The sequence below is a fragment of the Magnolia sinica genome, chromosome 17, assembly GCF_029962835.1.
Source record: "Magnolia sinica isolate HGM2019 chromosome 17, MsV1, whole genome shotgun sequence".
Lineage (NCBI taxonomy): Eukaryota > Viridiplantae > Streptophyta > Magnoliopsida > Magnoliales > Magnoliaceae > Magnolia > Magnolia sinica.
Genome location: NC_080589.1, coordinates 21,400,924 through 21,425,760, shown reverse-complemented (window position 1 = coordinate 21,425,760; position 24,837 = coordinate 21,400,924). Strand labels below are relative to the sequence as shown.

The following is a 24,837-nucleotide window of genomic DNA, read 5'->3' as shown; positions in this document are numbered from 1 at the left end:
CTTCTTTTTTCTGAAGAATGAACTGAAATATATTAAAGAAGCAAGCTAAAAAAACAAGGGAAAAGAAGACAAAACAAAAGAAAAACAAAGAAAGCAAAACCTAACTATACAACTCGACACCAAAAAAAAAAAAACAGGAAGAAGCAAAAACCTAAACTATACCACACGAGAGGAATAGACCAACATTGGAGATGAAGCCGAAAGTAGACAGGTCAATCAGGAGTGAGGGAAATGGAAGATCTGTTTAAGAGATTTAGACTGATCGACCGGTCCTAAAGATTCCCGACAATGAGGGTGGCCACAGTTGAAGCAGAAGACATCCGAGCCAAATTAATCCCCACTTTAAAACCTCTAAACAGACAGACTGCCCGCCTTCCATCCAACATCCTGCTTAGAGCTTCAACCACTACCGTGAAAAGGAACGAAGAGAGCAGGTTCCCCTGTCCATGGCCTCTTAATGCTCAAAAAAGCCTTTTTGGCAAGCCATTTACAAGCATTGAAAGCCTAGCTGACTAGACTCACTCTTGCATCCACCTTCTCCACTTTTGCCCACAACCCAACCTAGCTAACATTTAGACAAGAAAGCCCCAATATACGTGATCGTAAACCTTTTTTTATGTCCAACTTGCAGATAATCCCTTTCTTCACTTCTCTATGCCTCAAATTCAAACATTCATGAGCTATGAGAGCATATCCAAAATTTGCCAACCTGCCACAAACACCCCTTAAGATTTTGAGATGACCTTAGCACAAAACCGAGTGGCAATATTTTTTTGCTAGAATTTAAAAGGCCCACAGATCAAGCGAATAGGCCAAGAATCTCGCATGCATTCTGTCCCTTCAATTGTCAGCATGATGCTATGGAAGAATGTCCCAATTTTGACAAAAGTCACTCCCTCTCCCAATATTTGGCTAGGAAATCGAGCAAATCCTCCTTCACAAAATCCCAAAAAGTTCAATAAAGGCTAAGGGAAAGTCATGCAGACCAGGGGCCTTATCCCCTCCTAATGAAACCACCTCCTTAACCTCCTCCTTAGAGAAAGGTTTCTCGAGACCATCCGCCTAAGCTGATGATAGTTTATTGAAAGGAAGGTTATCCAAACGGGGCCTCTCCCGGTCCTCACCAAATAACGGGTTCTCATAGTACTGCATAATGACATTGCATTCTTGAGATTTCTCCTCTACGCTCTCACCTTCACCATCAGACAACGCGAACCATTATTTCCAACACAGGCATTAGCAATGTTATGAAAGGATTCCGTGTTCTTATACCCTTCCTTCAACCATGTTGCATGAGACCATTGTTTCCTTTTAATCTCTTCTCCCAAACGATGACTCAAGTAGTCATGAGGAAATTTTACTCTCAAGGCTCTTTCTTCTATCGAAAGTTCACCTCCTTCTTCCTTTACATCAATGGCTTGGATTTCCCACAAAATATCATCAACCTCCGCTTCCCTCAACCCCAAAACATCACTTTTCCATTAAATAATCTTACCCTTGAGAAGCTTTAATTTCTTATGTAACTCGACCCCGCAAAGCCCTCAACTTGGAAGGAGGCCCACCATTCCTTCAACAAATTCAAAAATCCTTCAACTTTAAGCCAACATTAGCTCAAACCTAGAAGGCTTTGGACCTTAGTTCTCTTCAACCACATCCAAAACAATTGAATAATGATCAAAACCTGACTTCAGAAGACCTCTTTGCCGCACTAGATGGTGATCACTCACCCAATCCAAGGATACCAAAAACCTATCAAGTTTCGACATTATAGCCCTTTTGACATTGCCCATTAGAATGTCCACGAACTCATTCCTTTCCACAAAGTATGAGTATCCCAATTATTGCACGTGATACAGTTGCCACGTGACATTTCAAACGTGAATTTGACCACGATAAAGTACCCTTACCAAGCACCATGGGAACTACCATCTAACCCGAATCAAATCAAGCTCAACCCAAAAGGCCTCCCAAAGAGTTGATTGGTTCAACCCATACACATAGGTAAAAAAAAAAAACCCACCCGCATCCTGACATAGCCCCTTTCAATTGCATAGAAACAGAGAGATTTCTAGACCATGCATCCTCCTTTTTTCAAAATTTAGGGTCCTAGATAACCAAATCTAGGATAACCCCAATTGCTCCCACTGCATCAAGAGCCACCCAATCCTTCTCTTTTCCTTACCAAACAGATTCAACAATCTTCATGTCCACTGCTTGAAGCTTGGTTTCTGGCAACGCCATCAACTGAACTTTCGCCCGCCAACACAGGTCTCTAATTTGGATCCTCGGATCCTTACACCCAACCCTCTAACATTCCAATTGAGCAACTTCATCTAGACACTTATTGAAACCCCTTACCCTTCTTCCCACTCTTTATGAAGCACCATAGTCGAAATTGACTGACGACTCTAATCTCACAAGCTCCCTGCTGCCCTTGGGAGAATTACTAATTTTGCCTTCACCATCATTTCCGAGCAACCCTTTCCTCCACAAACTTGAATAAGGCCATGTCGTCTTCATCACAATCACCAAAAGACACATCGATACACCTGCTAACATCATTAATCGCCTTCTTGGTCCACCTCTTGCCTCTTAACTTTGAGACAAACTTCCCATTACCCTTTGTGATTAAGCCGATGACCCTTACTGACTAGTCCTAGTTGTAGCACAATACCGCGTCATCAACCCTTGGGGGATCTATAGAGGTTTTTTATTTTATAGAGAGTTTCTTTTTTAAGGAGTATTTTAGTCCTTTTACCTTTTGGTGGAATTATTGTGATTTATTCTAATTAATATAAATAGATCAATTATAGACTAATCAAACACTCTTCTCATTTTATGTTTCCTCTATTTCATTTTTCCCTTCTTAATCCTTCTTCTTTATTATCTCCCGTTTCTGGTTCATGAATCTCAATTTGATATTAGACTGTGGTTCTTCAGATTTCTTCATTGATCACTGCTACAAGGCCTCATCGACGATAGTAGCTATACGGTTGACATTAACAATTGTACTGTCAATACGAACAAAGTATGGTAAGAAGGGTATGATCTGATCAATCTTGATTTTAGATGAATTATGGTGATTTTTGTAGAATTTTTTGGGCTGATTTAAGTTAAGTTTTGTGCCAATCTTTGCATCCACGGAAAATGGCCCCAAATCATGATTTTTCGAGATTTCTCCTAAATCAATTGATAATTTGTAATAAATCCAACACGGTGGATCGATTTTTGTCCTAGATAGTTATCCATATCCTTTTGCTACTTCATTTTTGGGGATTTGAGCTTTTTCCTCTCTCGGTTGGAATTTGGTTGTTGTTTTTGCACTTTCAAAACCATGCCCTACAATCTTTTTTGGTGTCCAACTAATATTTGAGAATCCTTTCAGTATCTTTTCTAGTGATTTGAAGGAATATTATGGAGATTGATCCTAGTCTCTTCTCTAGTGATTTGAAGGAGTATTATGGAGATTGATCCTAGTCTGTGCTAGATTGATTCTCTTTGTGGTTTCCTTCTATTTTCGCAATTTACACCATGTTATATGTGTATATCTGTGTGTTTAGCAGTATTTGATCTCTTTTAGCCTTAATTGATGCACTACTGGTTGTAATTGCTTCCTTTTTTTGTCATATGGACTGGATGTTGAGTTAGTGTGCACATGTTTGTTGTTGAGGGGCTATTTTGAGGTGAATGGACATACACCCTATCCGTGGTATATGTGCAAATTTTGTGCAATCTGCTTTGGGGCTCCTATAGTTATCTTGTAGGCAAATTTTTATTCTAGCAAGGTGTTGTGCATGATTGGTCATGCATCTGGGTAATAATATGGAAGACATTCTCTACTATGGGGTCTTCTGATCATGGTGTGCTATAACGGTCATAAAAGCCATTATATAAAGGCAACGACAGCAACCGTTGCACGTTACAGGGTCGTAACAGCCGTAACAACCATTATGGAGAAAAATGGCGCCCATAATCACCGCAACGGCTTGTTATGCCCCCCGTAAAGGCCGAAACAACCTCATAACGGGACAGATATAGGGTTTTTAGATTTTTTTTTCAATTAAAAAAAAAAAAAAAAAAAACAGAGACCTTAACGACCGCTACATGGGTCATAACAGCCGTTATGGCCCGTATCATAAAGGTAACTGTTACAAAATACGTTGTTTCTGATTCACATACATTATTAATCATGACAATGAAATTGAATGACAACAATTACTTGCAATGGGCTCAATCAATCAAGTTGTTTGTGAGTGATAAAGAGGTTCACCTATATTTTGGATGAAGCTCCTAGCCCCGAAGATGAGCAAAATTTAAGACCTAGACTAAGGAGAATTATTAGGTAATGGCTTGGTTGCTCAACAATTTGGAGCCTTCTGTGAGCAACTCAGTTATGTTTCTAACGTCAACTAAGAAGATATGGGATACTATTCGTGACATGTATTCCAAGGCTCATAATATATCCCTAGTTTGCAAGTTGATTTTAGATATTTGTAGATTTCAATAGGATTCCAGAAAGCTGATAAAATATTCACTACACTATGAGGTATGTGGGATGAGTTAGACCTTTATCATACTTTTCAATCTCATTACTCTCATGATTATGATCTCATCTAGCAGCAACGAGAAGAAACTCAGACCATGCAATTTATTTCGGGTTCAATTATGAGTATCAAGGTGTTTGTGATCAAATTATTGTTATGGAGCCGTTCTCATCTCTTATTGTTGTCTATGCTCTTGTTCAACAGGTTGCTCCTTCATCATCTGCTTCTCCTATAACTTCAGATAGATTTGCTTACATGGTTGGGAGTCAATCTTCTTAAAGCTCTAGTACTTGAGCCCCAGGTTGAGTGTCTCATCGTAGTGGTGGTGGTTCTGGTCATGGTGGTTGTGAAGGGGGCCAAGATACCAATAGAGGTCGTGACGGTGGGGTCCATGGTGGTCATGGTCATGATAATTCTACTCATGTCTATACTCATTATGGTAGCATGAATCATACCATTGATCGATGTTAGGATATTATTGGTCGCCTTTCATGGGTACAAACCTATCAGACTAGTATTACTCCTAAGTCTAGGACTTCTCATCCTACTCAAGCCACGCCCGTAATGCCCAAGTAATACCTACCTTAGGTAATTTTGTTTTTATATCCCAAGATACATATGATGCCTTCATGCGCATTCATGTTCAAGATGCAACTTCTACTTTCAGAGCTTCTGTAGCCCAGCTAGGTACTGATCTTCATGTGTCCTCTTAGGTCATTGACTCTGGAGCCACTTCTCATATGACTAATAAGCCCCACCTTTTCAAATCTTATCAATCTTCGTGCCCTCAAAAAAATAATTTTAAAAAAAAAAACAATAATAATAAAAAATAATAATAATAATTGCTAGCTATCTAGTCACGTGTCTCTATCTATAACAACTCGATGCCCAACAACCATATCACTTCCACCTCTCCCTTTCCTGACAAGTGGCTATGTGTCAAGCCATGAGGCCCTACTATGCCACCAACCACATGAACGCCACTTGGTGGTTGTCATGAGTATCTTTCTAGGATTCAGTACTCCACCAGAGCAACCATCCGGTGCAACTTCATCCCTCTCAACAACAATTCCGCTTACATCCCTTCTTCTACTGGCGGAATCACAACGTTGGCCAACCACTAGCTGTAGATTAGCACCCCCTATCCCTTACTGCTCAGTCCTAACATAAAGTCTCTTCCCTACATCAAGCACCACTTTGTAAGGAATGAAAGGTTTATTCTTCTTCTTAACACAAATTCTCACCATCCGAAGCTTCGAAAAATCTTCCATCACCAAATCAATGGTCATTGTCTCCCCAAACCAAACACCAATTGCAACAAAAACTTCGAAGAACTAGAGTTCCAAGGGCAAATCCCATAACCTAAACTTAAACCTCTTCCAACCCAAACACTTACTTGTCAAACCTACTATTCAAGGCTTCCCTCGATCCCACTTGAAACAAATATCCGACAAGAATAACCTATCCAAATTCTTTGTTGTCCTTGAAGAGATCCCAATCTCTAGGTCATTAGGTGTTTAATAACAATCAGCCTTCTCCAAACCGCAACTTGCTGACAACAATTCCCCCCATCTCAACCATTGACGCCCTCTCCTTCAAAGTCGCAACCAGTGTTCGAAATATCGGTATCGTGTTATGTATCGCACCCTTGGGATACAGATACTTATCGATTATCGCATGGGATACATCGGTTGTATCGCTTAATGTATCGTTGTTGTTGGAAACATGGGAAACATTAGAAATTGGTCGAATTTTTCAATGAAATTTCAGTGATTGTTAAAAAAGACATCAATACAAGCAAATCAAAACATTACAAAAAAACAAGTACACATAATAGGTTTTCTTTGTATGGGGTCCTAATCTATGCGTTGTCTAACTGAATTGATGCAACTTTGCAAGTATATTCAAAGTCTGTTCATATAATTTGTAAATGTAAGAAGACATGTGGAAACATAAGCAATACATTCAAAAGAAAAATAAGAATCACTAGAGTAGGTTACATACATGTTTGATTTTGATTTTTTTTCAATTTTCCGTAACTCGGTCCTTCTCCAAATCTCAAAATCGAAGCTCTCAATCCATGATTTTTCATGCAAAACATGAAAAATCATGAATTTGTAACAATTTGACACTGACTTAACATGATTTACAGAACAAAGGAACGAACATGTGAGATATATCACACTACTTGTGCATTTCGTATCACAGAGGTGGGATACAAGACATATCGTGGGATATATCGGCTAATATCGTTGATATTTAAAACACTGGTCACAACGAGGTTCCATTGAAGAGCCCACCAAGAATTCTCCACAACCCTCGAATGAATATGGACCTTCATACCCTTTTCCATCTTCTCCACCCAAACCTACTTGCCTTCCTTCAACTGGGTCCTTTCACTAATAAACCCCTCGATTCCCCTAATCCCCCTCCCTCACCCCCCTTTGCCGTCCTCTACTCCCCCTCAATTCTCTGATCTCCTTTAACGAGGGCTAGGAATATCTCCTCTCGAGTCTCCCTTTGCCCGTAGAACAACTGACTTCTTGAGGATCTTCACAAGCTCCCTCTTGATCTTCCTCTGTTCCAGCCTCGCATCCTTGACCCCAAATGTTTTTTTTTTTTCACCAAATCTCAAATAAGCTATGGATTACATGCCAATACAGGAGACCTTGTTGGTTTGAAGAAGCCTTTGGGGTACTCATTTACCAAAATGGAGAATTTAGTTGATTGGATGCACTCCTAAATCCATCTTCTCCACTTTTACCCACAATCCAACCACACTAACATGTAATCAAGAAATTCCCAGTTGACATGATCAAAGGCCTTCTCACCCAACTTGAAAACTATGCCCTTTTTTGGTTTTCCTATGCCTAGAGTCAATGAACTCGTGAGTTATGAGCATGCAATCTAAGATATGTGATACGGGACAATTAACCACTTGCTCTAAAAGCTCAAACTTTTAGAGCATGGCGAATCAATCCCTTTATCTCATAGCCTAGGCCCCACATCTCATGGGTTAGGACCTCGGCCAGACCCTCCTCGTGGGCCCTAAATCACATGGGTACGGCCTCACACGAGCCACCCATCTCACACGGGTGGGGCCCCCCTCACACAGGCCGCCCACCCCAAGTGTGCCCCTGCATCCCACAGGCAACCCCACTAGAGCCCGGTGTGAAAATGCCCATGCATTAATCACCCCCGGTGAGGAGTCTCGAACACGAGACCTCCCGCTCTGATACCAATTTGATGCAGGACAATTAACCACTTACTCTAAAAGCTCAAACTGTTAGAGCATGGCGAATCAATCCCTTTATCTCAGAGCCCAAGCCCCACATCTCATGGGTTAGGACCTCGACCGAACCCCCCTCGTGGGCCCCAAATCACATGAGCATCGCCTCACACGAGCCACCCATCTCACACGGGTGGGGCCCACCTCACACAGGCTGCCCACCCCTAGTGTGCCCCTGCATCCCACAGGCAACCCCACTCGAACCCGGTGTGAAAGTGCCTCTGCATTAATATGTTTGTTTGTTACAAAAACACCTTGGGCTTTAGAGATAACATTCTCTAGGACCACTTGAAACCTGGAGGCCAAAAGTCTTTTAAGATCCTGCACCCTCAACTTTTGGAAGGATGGTGATTAAAAAAGCTCCCAACTCCAACGACAAGCGACCTCTTCAAAAAATTCATATAAAATTACCAAATCACCCTTCATTGTCCCAAAAAACCTGAGAGCCTGTTTGGTATTGAGTAATTCCTTGTAGTCAAAAGGAAATGAGTAGCTATTACAAATTATGTGTCTTCTTACATTAGCTGCATAGCCTGCATTTGATGGCAACGATGGTATTTTTCCATTGTTCGATTTATCCATAGGAAAATTGTAACAATGGCCTTCTTACATTACTTCAATGTCACATCATGTTCAAAATAAACCAATGTGTTGCTTGATTTGAGATTTTTACCGTAATTACATGAAAAAAGAGCAATGATTACAAATTACATTTTCTCTCTCCTTAATGCATCTACATTTGATTAGCCATTCCCGTGTTTGATTTAGATGTGGTGAAAACATAATGATGACAATTTCTTTTGACAACAAGGAATTACTCACCATCAAAAGGGTCCTAAAAGAAAGCCATAGGGAAGCAGTCTGGACCCAGAGCCGTATTCCTCTCCAATGAATCCAGTATAACTTTAATTTCCTCCTCAAAGATTTGCTTTTCAAGAGATTTTGCTTCCTCAATAGAGATTTGAGAAAAGGCCAAATTATCCATTTAGGGTCGAGACCACCCCTCGCCCAATAGAAAATTCTTGTAGAATTGAACGATCGAGTCACAAACTTGGGATTTGTCTTCAACCCTTTTGCCATCCACAATGACACCATTGATCATGTTATACTTTCCCGAGCACCAGCGATGTTGTGAAAGAAGTGTGTGTTCTTATCTCCTTCTTTAAGCCAAACAAACCTCAAACACTACCTCCATTTAATTTCCTCCTCAAGCCAATTCATGTATTCAAGAGTTTTAACCTCATAGTTTTTTCCTCCCCTAACAATACACCCCCTTCCTCAGCATCAAGAGTTTGGATATCCCTTAGAATGCATTCAACTTCAGACTCCTTGTTCTCAAGTACCATCTTCTTCCAAACATTCATCTTTCATTTTAGGAGTTAAAAGTTGTTTACCTAAAATAAACCCTGCATACTCTTCCACCTCAAAAGACTCCCACCAATCCTTTAACAGCTCGAAAAGCCTTACACCTCTAGCAACACGAGTTCAAATTTAAATAGTTTTGGGCCCCAATTCTCTTCGTCAACTTCTGCAAAGATCGAGCAATGGTCAACCACTGGCCACGAAGTCCCCTTTGCAGCGCAAGAGGATATTTCTCTACCAAATCGGAGGAGACCGAGAATATGTTAAGGTGAGACACGACAACCCTTTCCTGACCATTCATCCATGTGAATTTTACATTGTTAAGAGGCAAGTCCACTAGGTCATTCCTGACTACCCAATCTGAGAAGTCCTTCATCCTGCAAGTGATTTGCCCTCCATTTAATGTCTCACAGGTGAATCTGATGACGTTGAAGTCTCCTTCTAGGCACCACGGCATCATCCACGTATCCCTAATTGAGTTGAGCTTAAGCCACAAAAGGTGTCTTGGCATTGCCTGGTTTGGCTCGTAGATAGCTGTGAACAACCACTTAAAACTCAACACCACCTCCCTCAAGATGACGGAAATAGAGAACAAGCCGATCCACCACTCCTCCCTCACCAATATCCTTGTGTCCCAAGCCACTCAAATGCCTCCTGCATAACCAACAACATCAAGCACTACCCAGTCTTTGGTCATAACCCCCCAAATTGAAACCATCACCTTCTGATCAATAGACTGAAGTTAAGTTTCATGTGGTGAGATTAACTATCCCTAGGCTCTACAACATAGATCCTTTATCTAGATCCTTTTTTGCCCGCATGTCAAACCTCTAACATTCTAGCTAAGAAGCTTCATTGGGTAAACGCATTTGCCCCTCTTAACTTTGCACCCTTGGAGTTGGTTCCCCATCATAGTTGATGGACAACTTGAGACTAACTCTCTCCACCCCTTTGGAGACCTCTTGGAGTTGGTTACCCCATCGTAGTTGGTTCTGGGCCCCACGCTTCTTCACATATTGGAAAAGCACGATCTAGTCTTCCTTGTAGTTGCCGAAGGAGACTCCCGCCTTGCCCATGTGCTCAATTGCATTCTTGATCCATTGCATGCCCTTGACCATCGAAGTGAGCCCTCCTCCCTTCCAACCTAGAGGTCCATTGGTGCTCATCGAAGGGGCGAAGTTGTTGTTTGCCCTTTGTCACAACCTCAACAAAGTGTTCCATAACGGTAACGGTGGCCGTTACGGCCACCGTTACCATTATGATATGGGTCGTAACAGCCATTACGGTCCTTTTTTATTTTTTGAAAAAACTGTTACAGGACCATTACATGGTTTTGAAAAACTGTTACAGGACCATTACAGGGCCGTTACGGCCTGTTTTTTCTGTTACGGCCATTACGGCCATTTCGACCCCGTAATGCATAACAATTATGACTGTTATCGTTACATAACACCTGTTACGTAACCGATTTTGAATACCTTGAACCTCAATCACTGGCAATGAAGTAACATCCAGTACCTCTGGAAAAGTCTTGCCGCTTCACTAAATGCTCCCCAAATGCAAAGCCATGCATTCTTTCCCACTTCATTCTCCGAAGCTTGAACTTGAGCAGATCTTTAGTGTTGATACCCAATGAATCTCAAGCAAGAGCTTCAGCTTGCAGATTGCATGTCCTCTAAGATTGTAGGAAGAAGAGGCCTTCCAGTGCATGAGATATGAGAAGCCCAACCGAGATCCACCGAAAGAAGAAGATGGCCGCACCTTCTGGCACCTTCGCTTCTCCCACCCTCGATGCGAATAGAACAAAGTGGTTGAAATAGCCAACTTCATCAAATAAGATGGGGTACCTAATAAGACAAGGTCCTTGAAAGCCAACTTCATCGACAAGAAATAGTTCATTGTCAAATTGTGCCAATTGATTCATAATCACTTGGAGTTTGTAGGAAGTGTTACACATTTGGTTTGACAAGGAGTTCCACGGTATATTTGCATTACATGTGCTTAGAAGCTAGGATGAAGAGTCTTTAAGCTGAAAGCATGCTGCTAAATGAACAATTTAGGTCCATTGGAACTGCCCCCATTCCTGACGTGAAATATGGTTGCTCTATTAGAAACCCAAGCATTTGTGGTATGGGTGGTGTCCTTAAAGATGGGGTGACATCTATCTCCTTGGTCTAGGTAGGTGGGACCGTGGGAGACACTTTTTGAGACCAAAGTTAGATCTCTAAGGGAAGCTTTGAGAATCTTTTCAAAAAGATTCTCCAAGCCCATGATTGTTGGAGGAGATTCAATGAATATTGGGTCTCATGAGCAACTTTACCAAACTCCAAGCCTAGGAAGTTGAATAGTGAACTTTATGAAATTGGGACCTTGCTTCTAACCTGAACATTTTGTTTAGCAATGTTGGAAAAGAGGATAACAATCAAGGTATTCAATAAACGTAACAGTGGCCATAATGGCCAACCTTATGGCCATTAGGATACAGGCCGTAATGGCCATTACAGCCCTATAACAGTCAGATTTTTTTTAAGAAAGAAAATGTATTGGCCCCGTATTGGACCGTTACAGGCCTGAATCAGCCCATAACAGGACTTTTTATTCAGAATAGGTGTTACAACCCCGTATCGCGTAACGGCTCCCATCATTACCATTATGTAACAGTTGTTACTTTGTACCCGTTAGGCCTCTGAATCTTTGCTACAAAGGGTGCTAACCATAGGGTTCTTTGCGTCGGGACTCTGCCCTCTCTTTTATTTTATGTAGCAAAATTTTGCTATCGTAACACACACACATATATGCATGCACAGAACTTCTAGACCAACATGGATGGAAGCTAATAATTATTCATTTATGAATAGCCGTGCAGCCATGCCTAGAATAGTATTTCATAAAATTGGTGCAAGTAACAAGAAAAAATTATGCATGAATAGTAATCGAGTTTTAGATGGCAAATATATCTTAGCTAAGACGAAGCAAATAAACCCATCATTGCATACCTTTTGAGCTTTATTGTAATATTGTTTACGGTTATCTGTAGCAGGGACAATCTTTTCTCCAACAGCCTTCTTGGCAGATTGATAAAGCAATCGAACCAAGTTTGTTGCATCAACATCAGTAAGCTCAATCATTGGATTCTCATCCAGGAGCATAGAGATAATACACTTCCAATCCTGCAAGATAGATTGGACTCACTTTATATGGACCAACATTTATACTGAAGAAGAAGAAACAATTATAGTAGAATAAGATCTTTTAAAACAAATATAATATCCCACTGTTTTCAGATGTCTGAAAGCAAAATATATTAGGACAAATATCTATTCACTCACTTTCATGGCCTTCATGTCATCCCAAACATCATCAATAACATAGGCACTAAGAATTGGATCTGTTGAGAATTCTCTCAGTATTTGCAACATTCTTCCCAAATGAACCTCAGATGATCCAGTGTCTTCCCCTGGACATAATTTCAACTTGTCAACAAGCATCATGGATGGCTGGACACCTAGACAAGATCAAAAAGTCAAACACCATGGCCAAAATTCTGAAAAAGTATTACCTCTGGACCCTGATGAGGAGCTGCTAAACTTTTGAGCAATCAAATGATCATACACCAGTTCTCCTATAGCACGCCTGATCATCGGTGGTTCATCAATGAGCAAATCATACAAAGGGCCCAATTCATCATCCGCTAGCAGCTGATGTCTGCAAAAGCACGAGAACAGTGTATGTTGCACTCTACTATAAATGAACAGAAGAAAGGCTGAAAGCTAGACAAAGCACTTACCTTAGTAGTTGCTTAAGAAGTCCTATGGCAGATACAGCCACAGAAACGTCAATGTCATCTGCAAGATCAATCATTCGGTTGCAAAATCTTTCCGTGAAAAGACCAAGTGATGGCACATTATCATCCACTTCATAAAGATTTTGCAAGGCCAGGACAGAAGTTTTTCTGACAGCAGCACTCTTCAGATGTAATTACAAATTCATTAGATAAAATACAGGAGGTAATGAGCAAATATGTTCCAGAATTCACTTGGAAAAAAACAAACTTACTTTGTCATTTAGTGTCCAACCAAGGTATTTCAAGTACAAATCCTGCAAGAACAGCGCTGGATAGGATACAATCCAAATACCAAGAGATTTGATGCATGACATTCGGATGTCAGGGTCAATATCCCGATACCGATGCATAAACAACCTTCAAAAGCAGTGGATTTGAATCAGTTCAATAAGAAAACACTAAATTCCAATCAGGATCTGAGACTACACATGTAACCAAGCATAGATTTCTTGACACAGGTAGTCCTCACCCTGTAAATATTTTTCGCATCATCTCTTCTGTCACAGTTATCTTCTCGTGGGTTGTGGACAGCCTTCTATTTAATGACTCCACACGAGGACCATCATTGCGTTTCTTTTTTTCAGCATTCAATTGTCTCTGAGTAGTTTCACGCTGCCCACCAAGCATTTTTGCAACAGTTATAAAAGACGTCACAAGCTGGAGACCCACCAATGAAGCCACCTGACGATAAACTCTTGGAGGAGTGCTGAGTGTGTGAAACAGGAGAATACAAATGGAGCAATGTTACACATACTGAACTCTCTTCAATTAATCACAAAGTGACAAGTAGTAATAGCTTACCATGACAGGGCAATCACATAATCCATGCATTTCTCGAACAAAACCTGATCAAACAATGGCCCATTTTGACATTCAATGACCAAATTGTCCCAGAATGAAGCCAGGTTTTCCTTGAAATTTTTAAGTTCCTTGCGTTTGGAACTGTAATAATCTTCAACATCCCCCTAAGGATCCGAAAGGAGTTAAGCATAGATCAATATATACAAGGAAGTACACTAAAATGACAATTTTTGATATCTTGGATAGATAATGCATGAGAACAGAGATGGCAAAGGATGCCGCACATAGAATTAGAGCTGGATGGATGAATTGGAGTGTGCCTCTAAAGTTTTTGTGATCATTGCATATCAATCAAACTAAAAGAGAGATTTTATAGGTTAGCCATAAGACCAGCCATGCTTTATGGGACATAACAACATGTTCATAGAATGAGTATATTTGAAATGAGGACTTTGAGATGGATGATTAGCAAGGCAAGGAAGGATATAACTAGAAATGAATGTATTCAAGGGAACGAAGGATATAACTAGAAATGAATGTATTCAGGGGAACTTAAGAGTAGGACTATTAGGGCCTGTTTGGGAGCGTAGATTTGGAACCCCCTGGATTTGAAATCCTCCCATTGTGTTTGGCACCCTAGATTGGGAATCAACTTTAATCCAAAAGTAGCTATGTATGGTATATTTACAAGGGTGTGAATTTAATTACTAAATCAACTTTAATATCTCTAATTAGTGACGTATGTAATGTTTGACACAATGGTTGTAATAAGCCCGCTGAAATATATGCTTTGCCCAAAAATGATGAAATTCCAAGTCTCAGATGGACCACAAGTACAAGACCATGTCCAAGTGACTAACCAACGATTTTTAGCCGTTGATTTACATGGACAATGTTTGGACAGTGTTGATCATTATATTAAACTAATTATAGTGATGCAATTGATAATCTAATTGTTTTTTGATATCATTAGTGTTACACATGCAACTATTGAAAGGATTTTAGGTGTAATCCAAACTCTTACCATGGATTTCAAACCCAACCCCTTAGTCCAACAACCACTTGCTCTAAAAGCTCGAGCTATTAGAGGATGGTGTATAAATGTATATCAAGGGACTTTAACAATCCCCCGCACGTGTGGGGTGGAACTTTGCACGGGAACATACTAGGCAAGCGTGGAGGGACGCTCACACCATAAATAGGCCGAGTTTGATTTTCCCAGTCGGCGGGCTGGACTTCATTTTCCAAAGGCATATTTGCTGCTCTCGGGATTCAAACACTTGACCTTCCTCTCTGATACCATGTCCAGTAACCACTTGCTCTAAAAGCTCAAGCTGTTAGAAGATGGTGTATCAATGTATATCAAGGGACTTTAACAGGTAATAAATGGGGGAAAGTAGACTTAGATGGTTGGTCATGTGCAACGAAGAACAAGAACCACACCAATTAGGAGCGAGTTGGTTCAAGTTGAAGGTTCTGAAAGGGCATGGAAGACCCAAAAGGATGTGAGTGGAGATGGAAAATATTTGGTGACCTATTTAACAGAGGATATGGTCCTTAATAGAGTGGAACGGAGGAAAAGGATTTGTGTAGCCAACCCCAATTAGTGGGGATGAGGCTTAGATGATGATAATAAGTATGTGTTTTAGATGAAGCAAGAATAAGCAGCAACATAAAACCTTTTTATGCAATGACCTTAATAAATAATTTCAGGAGGATACATTCCTAGCATGATTCACCAGAGAGACAACCACATCATCCACATCAGTCTCGTCCAGGGAACCTTCATCAAGATGATATTTAGCTCCACATGCCTGTGTAAGTATCGTCATTTTCATCAATCCCAATAGGTTAAGTAACAGTGATGGCGATGTTAGCAAGTAGATGCAGCCAATTACCTCAAATAGCATCATCAGGAGTTCAACAATTGCGGATTTCGGATTGTTCTCATATCGCTCAACCCAGTTTTTGACAGCATGTGGAATGAGCTTCCCATTACTTTTGATTACATCTGTGGGAGGATGTGCAAAACACCATTGTCAACAAGCACAACCTCGAAGATGGGTATTCAACAAAGAATATCACATACATTGGGTATAAATGAGCACAATAAACAGCAAGTTCAGTTCAAAACAGTTGGATTCAGAAGGTCACAGACAAACAGAAAGGCTTTGCAAGCACAAAGGTGAAATATACTGAAAGGGTTCAAAAACTTAACAGCTACCATAAATGAGCATATAAAACAAAAGAAATCTGATAGGCAGCATCTTCTACATCCAATATGATGGAAGATGAGATCCAAAAACAAACAATTGTCTTTGCCTTGAATATGAAAACAGTTACGCACAGACCACATAGTAACCATATGAAATTTGTTTTCAGGTGATTAAAAGGGTGCATATTGAAGGTTCTGATCACCTGTACTCTATCCGTTCATAGATGCAGCAGAGATTGTGTTGAGATATGTGTATAGAAGGGCTTTTATGTAATATGGGTTCTTATAAGGGTTTATTTGCATTTTTTCTAAAATATCTTTTATACAAGTAAAAGGAGGCAGAAACACACCCAAGTTTTTCTCCTCCAACCCTCTCTTTTTTCTTCTTTTCCTTACTCCCTACTTCTTTCGTTCATCTATTTTCCTAGTTTATTATCCTTTTCTATTTGGCATCAAAGCACACGTTCCTAAGTTGATTGGTGGTTTCTTGGGTGGAACCACTTGCGGGTGATGTTAGCAGTGTGCTATCAGATGGTCCCATGAAGAACAAGAACAAAGTATGAAATTTAGAAGAGAATTATTTTATAAGAACTATGGTGACTTTTGCATGATTTTTCGGTGAGTATTTGGTGGTGAAGCCTCAGAAAATGGGACTGATTCAGTTGCTTGTGCGTGCCTTTTTCTTGAGGGTTTTTTGTTGAAAATTTCCACATTGATTTCGTACGGCTGACCAATTGCCACCTCTAGAAACAAAAATCATCTTGCTCCAAAATCTATGAAGGAATGGTGCCAACGTGCTGTACGACCAGTTTGGTCATATTTTTTATCTGATTTTGTTGAGCCCCCTTGAGAGTCTAGGTAGTACTTTTGCTATACTTTGGAGAGTATTAAGAGCTGTTTTCTTTGGGAAAATGTCAACTACCAGTGGTTCAAAGGATACTTCTAATGTTTCCAGATCTGCAAGTTCCATATCACCCATAGGTGTTTATGGTGACAATCCTCGTATGCAGATCACAACTGTGAAGTTGGATGGCACTAATTTCCTTGACTAGTCTCAATCTGCCAAGATGTATATTCGCAGACGAGGAAAACTAGGGTATGTGAATGGTCGGGTGAAAGAACCAACTACAGATGATTCTTCGTATGATAAGTGGGAGCAAGAGAACTTGATGCCGATGTCTCGGCTACTTAACTCTATGCAGCCTCATATTTGTAGAGGATTCTTGTTCCGGCAGCCAACCAAAGAAATCTGGGATAAAGTTTCCAAAACTTGTTCCCAGCAGCATAGTAGTATTGTTCAGGCCTATTAGCTACACCAGGAGATCACTACTATTTTCAAGGAGAGAAGAGTTTGGCTACTTATCATTCCAATCTTCAGGGTCCATGGGAAGAGTTTGATCATTATGAGTTATTATAATGGGATACTAATGCTGATAGGGAGAGATCAAAAATACATTGAACATAATAGACTATTCGATCTCTTAGGATGTTAGAACTCTGAGTATGAGTTGACCCGTGTGCAGATTTTGAGCAAAGATGAGCTTCCTTCATTAGACCAAATGCATTCCCTAGTTTAAAGTGAGGAAAAACAGAAGAAAGCCATGTAGCCAATTTCTTCCAACAACTCTCATTCAGCTCTTGCAATATCTTCCGATCCCTCTAAGGGTGAAAAGGAAGTTATCGAAAGAATAAAGTGTCTGATGAAAATGATAAGTTGAGATATGATCATTGTAGGAAAATCCACCATACAAGGGAGACTTATTGGGATCTCCATGATAGACCAGCGAAATTAAACTGCTCTGGACAGCTTCCTTCCTCCAATGGCCTGGTCGCTGCCTCTGTTTCTCCTTCCTCGGGTACTTTTGCCACACCTGCCCCTACCTCTAGGCAGTCTTCATTGGCCTTGGACAGTTTATCCATCATGGATTTGGAACCCCTTGCCGTCTACTTTCCTAACTAGAAGGTCCATCTGCTTTTCTCTCTGTGCTTTGCAAGTTCCTCATCTGCTTTTACTTCATTTATACAGTAGGTTACATGCATCTGCTAACCTTGCATGTCATTCCTCATCTAGCCCAGCCTGGATCATTGATTCAGGTGCATCTGATCACATAACAAGCTTGTCATCCATTTCTTTCCTCACATAGTCTATCGTTTGAAAGAGATGAAGTGAGAATTGCTGATGGATCCCTATCTTCTGTTTTAAGGAAGGTTGATATTAATTGTAATGATCACTTGTCTCTGTCCTCTATTCTTCATGTTCCAAATTTGTTCACAAATTTATTTTCTCTTGCTAGTCCCACAAAAAATTTGAATTGTTGTGTAACTTTCCATTGTGGTTTCTAAGACTTGGTGACAAGGAAAATTATAGGGAGTGGTCATGAAGCAGATGGTCTCTACCTCTGGATAATGTCGATTTTCCTTCAGCCTTACAATCAAGTAGTAGTCTTAGTAGCAAATTATTCAAAATCAGATACGTAACGGTAATAGTCATAACCGTTATGCATTACGGGGTCAAAACGGCCGTAACGGCCGTTACAGAAAAACGCGCCATAACAGCCTCGTAACGGTCCCGTAACGGTCCAATAACAACATTTTTCAAAAAATAAAAAATGGCCATAACAGCCGATCCAGGGGGCTATAACGGCCGTTACGACCCGTATCATAACGGTAACGGTGGTGGCCGTTACAACCACCGTTACTGTTTTGGAACACCTTGCTTAGTTGAGATAATAATGCTGCCTAGGTTAAACTATGGCACGGTCATTCACAGCTTGTTTGTTTGGACGATATCCTCAGTAATGTAAAGGAAATGTGTCGTCATTAAGATTTTGTCATTGCCAAATAAAACACGAGAATGGTCGGGGAAATGTAGATGTATTTAGGAGAAGTAATTTGTTATCATTGCACTTTTCATGTAATTGCCGTGAAAATTTTAAATCTTAAAAAAAAAAAAAAAAAAAAAAAAAAAATCTAAACAATTACATCAATGTATTCTTGGTGATGATTTGACATTAATGTAAAAATGTTATCATTACAATTTTACTACTGATAAACCAAACACGAAAATCAATGATCAAATACAAATGTTGTTGTCAGGAGATAGGTAAAGTAATTTGTAATCATTGTCAATTTTCTTTACATTAACGTGGTAATTGGTGAAACAAATAGGCCCTTAGGACATTTGCCTTTTCAGTCATTGAAGTTATTTCCAAACTTATTTAAGGCATATATAAGTCATAATCTATAATGTGAAGTTTGTGAGTTGTCCAAACATTGTAGATCAACTATCTCCCCAAGTTTAAATAAAAGTTTGTTCCCATTCACATTGTCCATTCTAATGTGGGGGACCTACTCCCATTATATCCATAGATGGCTACCGATATTTCATTTCTCTTGTAGATGATTTCTCTCACTATACCTAGTTATATCAAGACTCGTGAAGAAGTACCACATTATTAAAAATGATATTCACCCAGTGTGATAAGAACATAAAAATATTTTTGTCAGACAATGTCCGAGAATACTTTGAAGGTCAATTGCAGGAATAATTAAAAGAGTATGGGATGATAAATTAAAGCTCTTATTGGTACACTCAGTAGAATTGAGTGACAGAATAGAAGAATTGTCATATACTTTAAGTTACTGAAAGTCTTTCGACAGGGATGCACATTTTAAAGTGTTTTTAGATTGATGAAATGCTTGCAACCACCTATCTTATTAATAGTATGCCATCCATGGAATTGAAGTTCAAGTCCCCACATTAGGTCATTTGTCCATATAAACCTTCTTCCATTGTTCCACCTCGTGACTTTGGGTGTGTGTGTTTTATTCATGTCTTGAGTCCAAATCGGACCAATTTATATTCAAAAGCCATTCGAAGCGTATCCACATAAAGGGTAAACAAGTGTTCTAATCCTGTGTCTAGGAAATATTTTGTTACTATGGATGTCACCTTTTTGAGTTCACTCCTTTCTTTTTCTATAATCCTACTTCTCTTCATAGGAAGCTTAGTGAGTAGGAAGAAAGGCATCCTTCTCTAGTTTATCCCCTTCTTGTTCATATTCTTTGTGGTCCATCGACTATTGTTCTTGGATCCTACTAATACTAATACTGATGCAGCCCAACGCTTATGAGCGAATTAACTAATAGTATAGACATTACACCAGAAACGGTGATGCTGAGACGTGCCTAGCCAATAGTTATGATTCCTTGGAACCCGGTAATTCCTCTTCTTTGTCTATTCCTCTTCCTATAAGGGTAGTGCTCCCATTGTCTTACACAAAAGGAACGTCAGTGTACTTTGCATCCTATAACAAAGTTTATTTCATATGCAGCCTTGTCACCTTATTATTCTTTCATATTTTTTATTTCTTCTATTTCTTTGCCTTCCAAATTCCAAGAGGTGGTCTACAATTCAAAGTGGCATGAGGGTCTGATGGAAGCATTAATAAGGAATGGCATATGGGAACTGGTAGATTTACCCAAAGTAAAGGAGTCAATGGGTTGCAAATGGGGACGCAGATTGCGTACTACCCCTGCCCGTCCCTAGCTCTGAACGGGCAGTTCTGTGGGCGGGCCCACCGTGATTTATCTGTACATCCAAACCGTCTATCCCTTTTCTCAGATTATTTTAAGGCATCAAAATAAAAATGAGGCAGATCCAATGCTCAAGTGGACCACACCACAGATGACTCTTGCATTTAATGCAACTGACATTTCATGCTTTGTGCATTTTAATGCAACCAAGCTTATTATTTGGTGTGGTCCACTTGAGCGTTGGATATGCCTCATTTTTGTGTTCATGCCTTCAAATAATTTGAGAAAAGGGATTGACGGTTTGGATGTACAGATAAATCACGGTGGGCCCGCCCACAAAACTGCCCGTTCGGAACTAGGGACGGGCGGGGGTAGTATGCAATCCGCGTCCTGCAAATGGATCTTCCTAGTAAAACATAAGTTAGATGGGTCTCTTAAAAGGTATAAAGCTAGACTTGTCGCTAAGTGGTACACTCAAACATATGGGATTGACTACAAAAAAAAAAAAAAAAAAAACGTTTGAACTTGCAACTAAGATGAAATGCATACAGGTTCTATTATCACTTCAAACTACAACCATTTTTTCTTTACCACTATATCAGCTAGATGTGGAGAATGTGTTTCTCCATGGAGACTTGGTAGAAGTATATATGACTCCACCTAGTTTTAGGTTCCCTAATGATGAAGGAAAGGTTTGTAGATTGAAGAAGTCTATTTATGGACTCCAGCAATCTCCTTGGCTTGGTTCGAGAGGTTCAATCAGGCAGTGAAGATGTTGGCTATTCTAGAGTATAGTGAATATACTCTCTTTTTTAGGCGATGGGGATAGTTGACTACAGTTTCAATTGTTTTTGTGGATGATATTGTGGTGACAAAAAATGATTCCCAGGTGATTAAAAATTTGAAGGATTTTTTATAAAGGAACTAAGATTAAGGATCTATGAAATTTGAAATATTTTGTGGTTGTAGAGGTTGCTTGATTAAAGAAATGTTATGTATCTTTATTTCTCAAAGAAAATACACCTTAGACTTACTAAACCAGACTAGTAAGCTCGATTCTTGACAAGCAGACACTCGTATTTATCCTAATCATAACTGAGCCGAGGTGAGAGGGAGTTGTTATCAAATAAAGATATGTATCAAATGTTGATTGGCCGACTACTCTTTCTCTAACCTAACCTGACAAAGCATATGTGGCAAGTGTGGTGAGTCATTTTATGCAAAGGCTCCACGAGTTCCTCACTTGAAGGCGGTTAAAAAAATCTTGGGATACTTGAAGGTATCTCCTAGGAAAAGCATTTTATTTGCGGATCATGGTCATCTACAAATAGAGGCCTACATATATGCAAATTGGGTTGATGGTGTAAATGACAGAAAGTCGAATACATGGTATTGTAATTTTGTAATGAGGAAATTTGATCACTTGGAGAAGCAAAAAAACAAACTGTGGTGGCTAAGTCTAGCACTAAAATAGAGTACAGGGCTATGCCACACAATGTAGCAAAGTTATTGTGGTTGAAAATTCTGTTACATGATTTGGAAATCAAGGTGAATGTGCCTGTGAAGTAACTATGCGATAACAAGGCAGCCATTAGCATTGCACAAATTTCAGTTTAGCACGACCGTGCCAAGCACAATGAAGTTGACAAACACTTTATTCATGAGCAATTTATCTCTAACGATCTTTCCTTACCATTTATAACAACTAAGAATCAACTAGCTGACATTGTCGCTAAAGGAGTAATTAAGACAAAGTTAGAATATGTTCTTAGCAAGCTGGGCATGATAGATATTTATGCGTAGCTTGAGAGGGAGTGTTGAGATATGTGGTTCAAAGAGATTTATGTTACATGGGTTCTTGGAAGGGCTTATTTGTATTTATTAAGTTCTTGTATATAAGTAAAAAGGGGGAGTCTTACTCCTCCAACTTCCTCTCTTTTTCTTCTTTTCCTGACACTCTACTTCTTCTTTCTATCTCTCTTCCTTGGGCTTATTCTCCTTTTCTACTAATTGCAATTTTCAGGGCTGCATTTTTTGACATGGATGGAAAATTTTATATGGGAAGCCAAATCTTAAACAGACTATAAAACAACACATCATTGGAGCAACAATGCAAAACTTGGAATAATGATGCATCATTCACTCCTGCGAAGATTGTTGGGTATCTAATATGATGCCTCTTTACACAATAGTAATACAAGTACTCCCACTTACATGAAAATTATACACTCTCAGCAGATTCCGTTTTCTCCCTTGTTTCTTTTTGATCTTTAATACAAGTTATCTTTCAAAAAAAAAAATTTATACACTCTCAACTTGTTCTTTGATCCCCAATTTTAATATTAAAAAAAATTGGCTTCAGCTTTTTTTGGATGTCAATTGATTTTGATTGCCATAATTCCGTTGCAACAAACGTAAATGTCTCGTTGGAATTGTCCCACCTTACTTAAAGTGAATAATAAACCCCAAACTGTGATTGGTTTCATTTTAAGCTAGACTTGAAACAAAACGATTGCAAATCATAATATTATCAAAGAAGCTAACTTCTATAAATGGAAAGACAATGTGATGGTCCACTTACACTTTGTTGCATCCTAATCATTGCAAATTAAATTCCCCTTACATCCAAATGCTATTACATTTCTGAGTTAATTACCAATTTCCTTTGCCAACCAAGTACATAATTCCAGTTTTGATTTCAGATCTCCAAACAATAAGGATGCATTCAGATGTCCTTGTGTTTTACAATGGAACAAATGTTTTTTTTCTGCCCAAGTTGCAAGTTAGATGGAATAGCATTGATCCTGCACCACTTCCTCCCCAAATCATTTTTTTAGGAGGCTACCCAAACGCCTCAATTTTAGGAACTACACACGGATCCCTATTTCCTCCAAAACCGCATTTCATGGGGGCATCCAAATGCAGCCTAAAACAAAGACAAATCTAAAAGCTTTACAATGACAAACGTGGTGACATCACAATTAACCCCCACTATCATCTTAATTTACAACAGAACCACATAAAAAACAACAATATCCGATTTCCTATAGCAGCATTGTTCTTTTCTTCAGATGAAATCTTAAATACATACTTAGTCAGGAGAGAAAATGTAAAGCATTAGTATTATTTTTTTCAGATGAATTCTTGCATATATACTTCCACAGTCAGGAAAGGAAATGTGAACTTACCAATCAAGCTCTGGTCAATCTCTTTATGTACCACAATCGCATCCGTAGTCCGTTTCTTCTTTGTTCTCGGCTCCAACTCATCGAGATCATCAAACAATCCATCGCCTGATCCTTGATCCAGCTCGTCTGGGACCTGATCACTGCCATTGATAACCTGGTCAGGCTTTTCTCCGATCAAATGGGTAGATGTGCTAGGACCGCCATCGGAAGGATCCAAATCCCTACCCCTCTTCTGTAAACGTCAGTTTTACAGAGAAATCAAGTAAGAAAATTAACAGACTACCAAAATAATCAAAGCAAGAGAAAATGAGACATTTTAGGTCAATTGTAGCAGACCGGAGGGCGGATCGACGTCTCTGAAGCTGCAGCTGCATCTTCCATACCTGAAATTTCATAAAATGAGGGAATTTTCGTTTTTCCTTTTTCGATTTTCTGAAAATAAAGTAACCCTAGATGTTCTAGAGAGAGAGTAGAGATGAGGAGATGGGAGAGTGCGTACGATAAGGGGGAGAAATGCGGGAAGGGTGCGTAGGATAAGGAAATGGAGGGAGTATCGTACCTGCTTTCGGATTTGCAAGAGCGCCGAATTATTATTACGAATGAAACTGAAAAATACGAGGAATTTCCCCGCCAATGAATTTTTATAGCTGGAGATTGAAGAATTGTGTTGCGAGTCGAATCGGCGTTGTTTTAAAGGCTCGGTTGGGTTTTTATTCTCAAGGCAACGGCTGGGATGTGGTCGTTTTCACGATGGAGCGAGTCAGATTGACGGTCTGGATACGGGAGACATGGGCCCCACATGTATCAACTCGTCAACGGATGAGAACTTCCTACAACGGCGCGACCAAAAACTCTGAGGCGTGTGTGCGACATCCGCTCCGTCCATCATTTGCGCTGGATTATGATAGAATATGAATCCGAAAATCAGGCCAATTGAAAACTCGGGTGGGCCACACCAAAGGGAAGATGGGACACCCGCCATTGGACCTTCCTGAGGCCTACTTAGATGTTTGCATGACATCCAATCCGTTCATGAGGTGATCTCCTGCAGGATGAAG

General features: G+C 39.8%; 1 protein-coding gene across 2 annotated transcripts in view; it reads right to left on the bottom strand.

Moving 5' to 3' along the window:
* LOC131231402 (sister-chromatid cohesion protein 3) overlaps window positions 1-24,484 on the bottom strand; it is a 61,023-nt gene extending 36,539 nt beyond the window's left edge. The window contains exons 1-12 of one of the 2 annotated variants that reach the window (XM_058227569.1): window positions 24,339-24,484; window positions 24,116-24,162; window positions 23,780-24,011; window positions 15,739-15,851; window positions 15,562-15,654; window positions 13,841-14,004; window positions 13,509-13,745; window positions 13,252-13,396; window positions 12,983-13,161; window positions 12,755-12,900; window positions 12,525-12,652; window positions 12,192-12,365 (exon numbers count right to left, since the gene is read on the bottom strand). In XM_058227569.1, coding sequence (XP_058083552.1) covers window positions 12,192-12,365; window positions 12,525-12,652; window positions 12,755-12,900; window positions 12,983-13,161; window positions 13,252-13,396; window positions 13,509-13,745; window positions 13,841-14,004; window positions 15,562-15,654; window positions 15,739-15,851; window positions 23,780-24,011; window positions 24,116-24,160 — 1,656 coding nt within the window. In that variant the 5' untranslated portion in view covers window positions 24,161-24,162; window positions 24,339-24,484. Of the gene's footprint in view, window positions 1-12,191; window positions 12,366-12,524; window positions 12,653-12,754; window positions 12,901-12,982; window positions 13,162-13,251; window positions 13,397-13,508; window positions 13,746-13,840; window positions 14,005-15,561; window positions 15,655-15,738; window positions 15,852-23,779; window positions 24,012-24,115; window positions 24,163-24,278; window positions 24,302-24,338 lie in introns of those variants that run through there. The other variant, XM_058227570.1, reaches the window with a different exon arrangement.
* Between the last annotated feature and the right edge of the window lie 353 nt (window positions 24,485-24,837).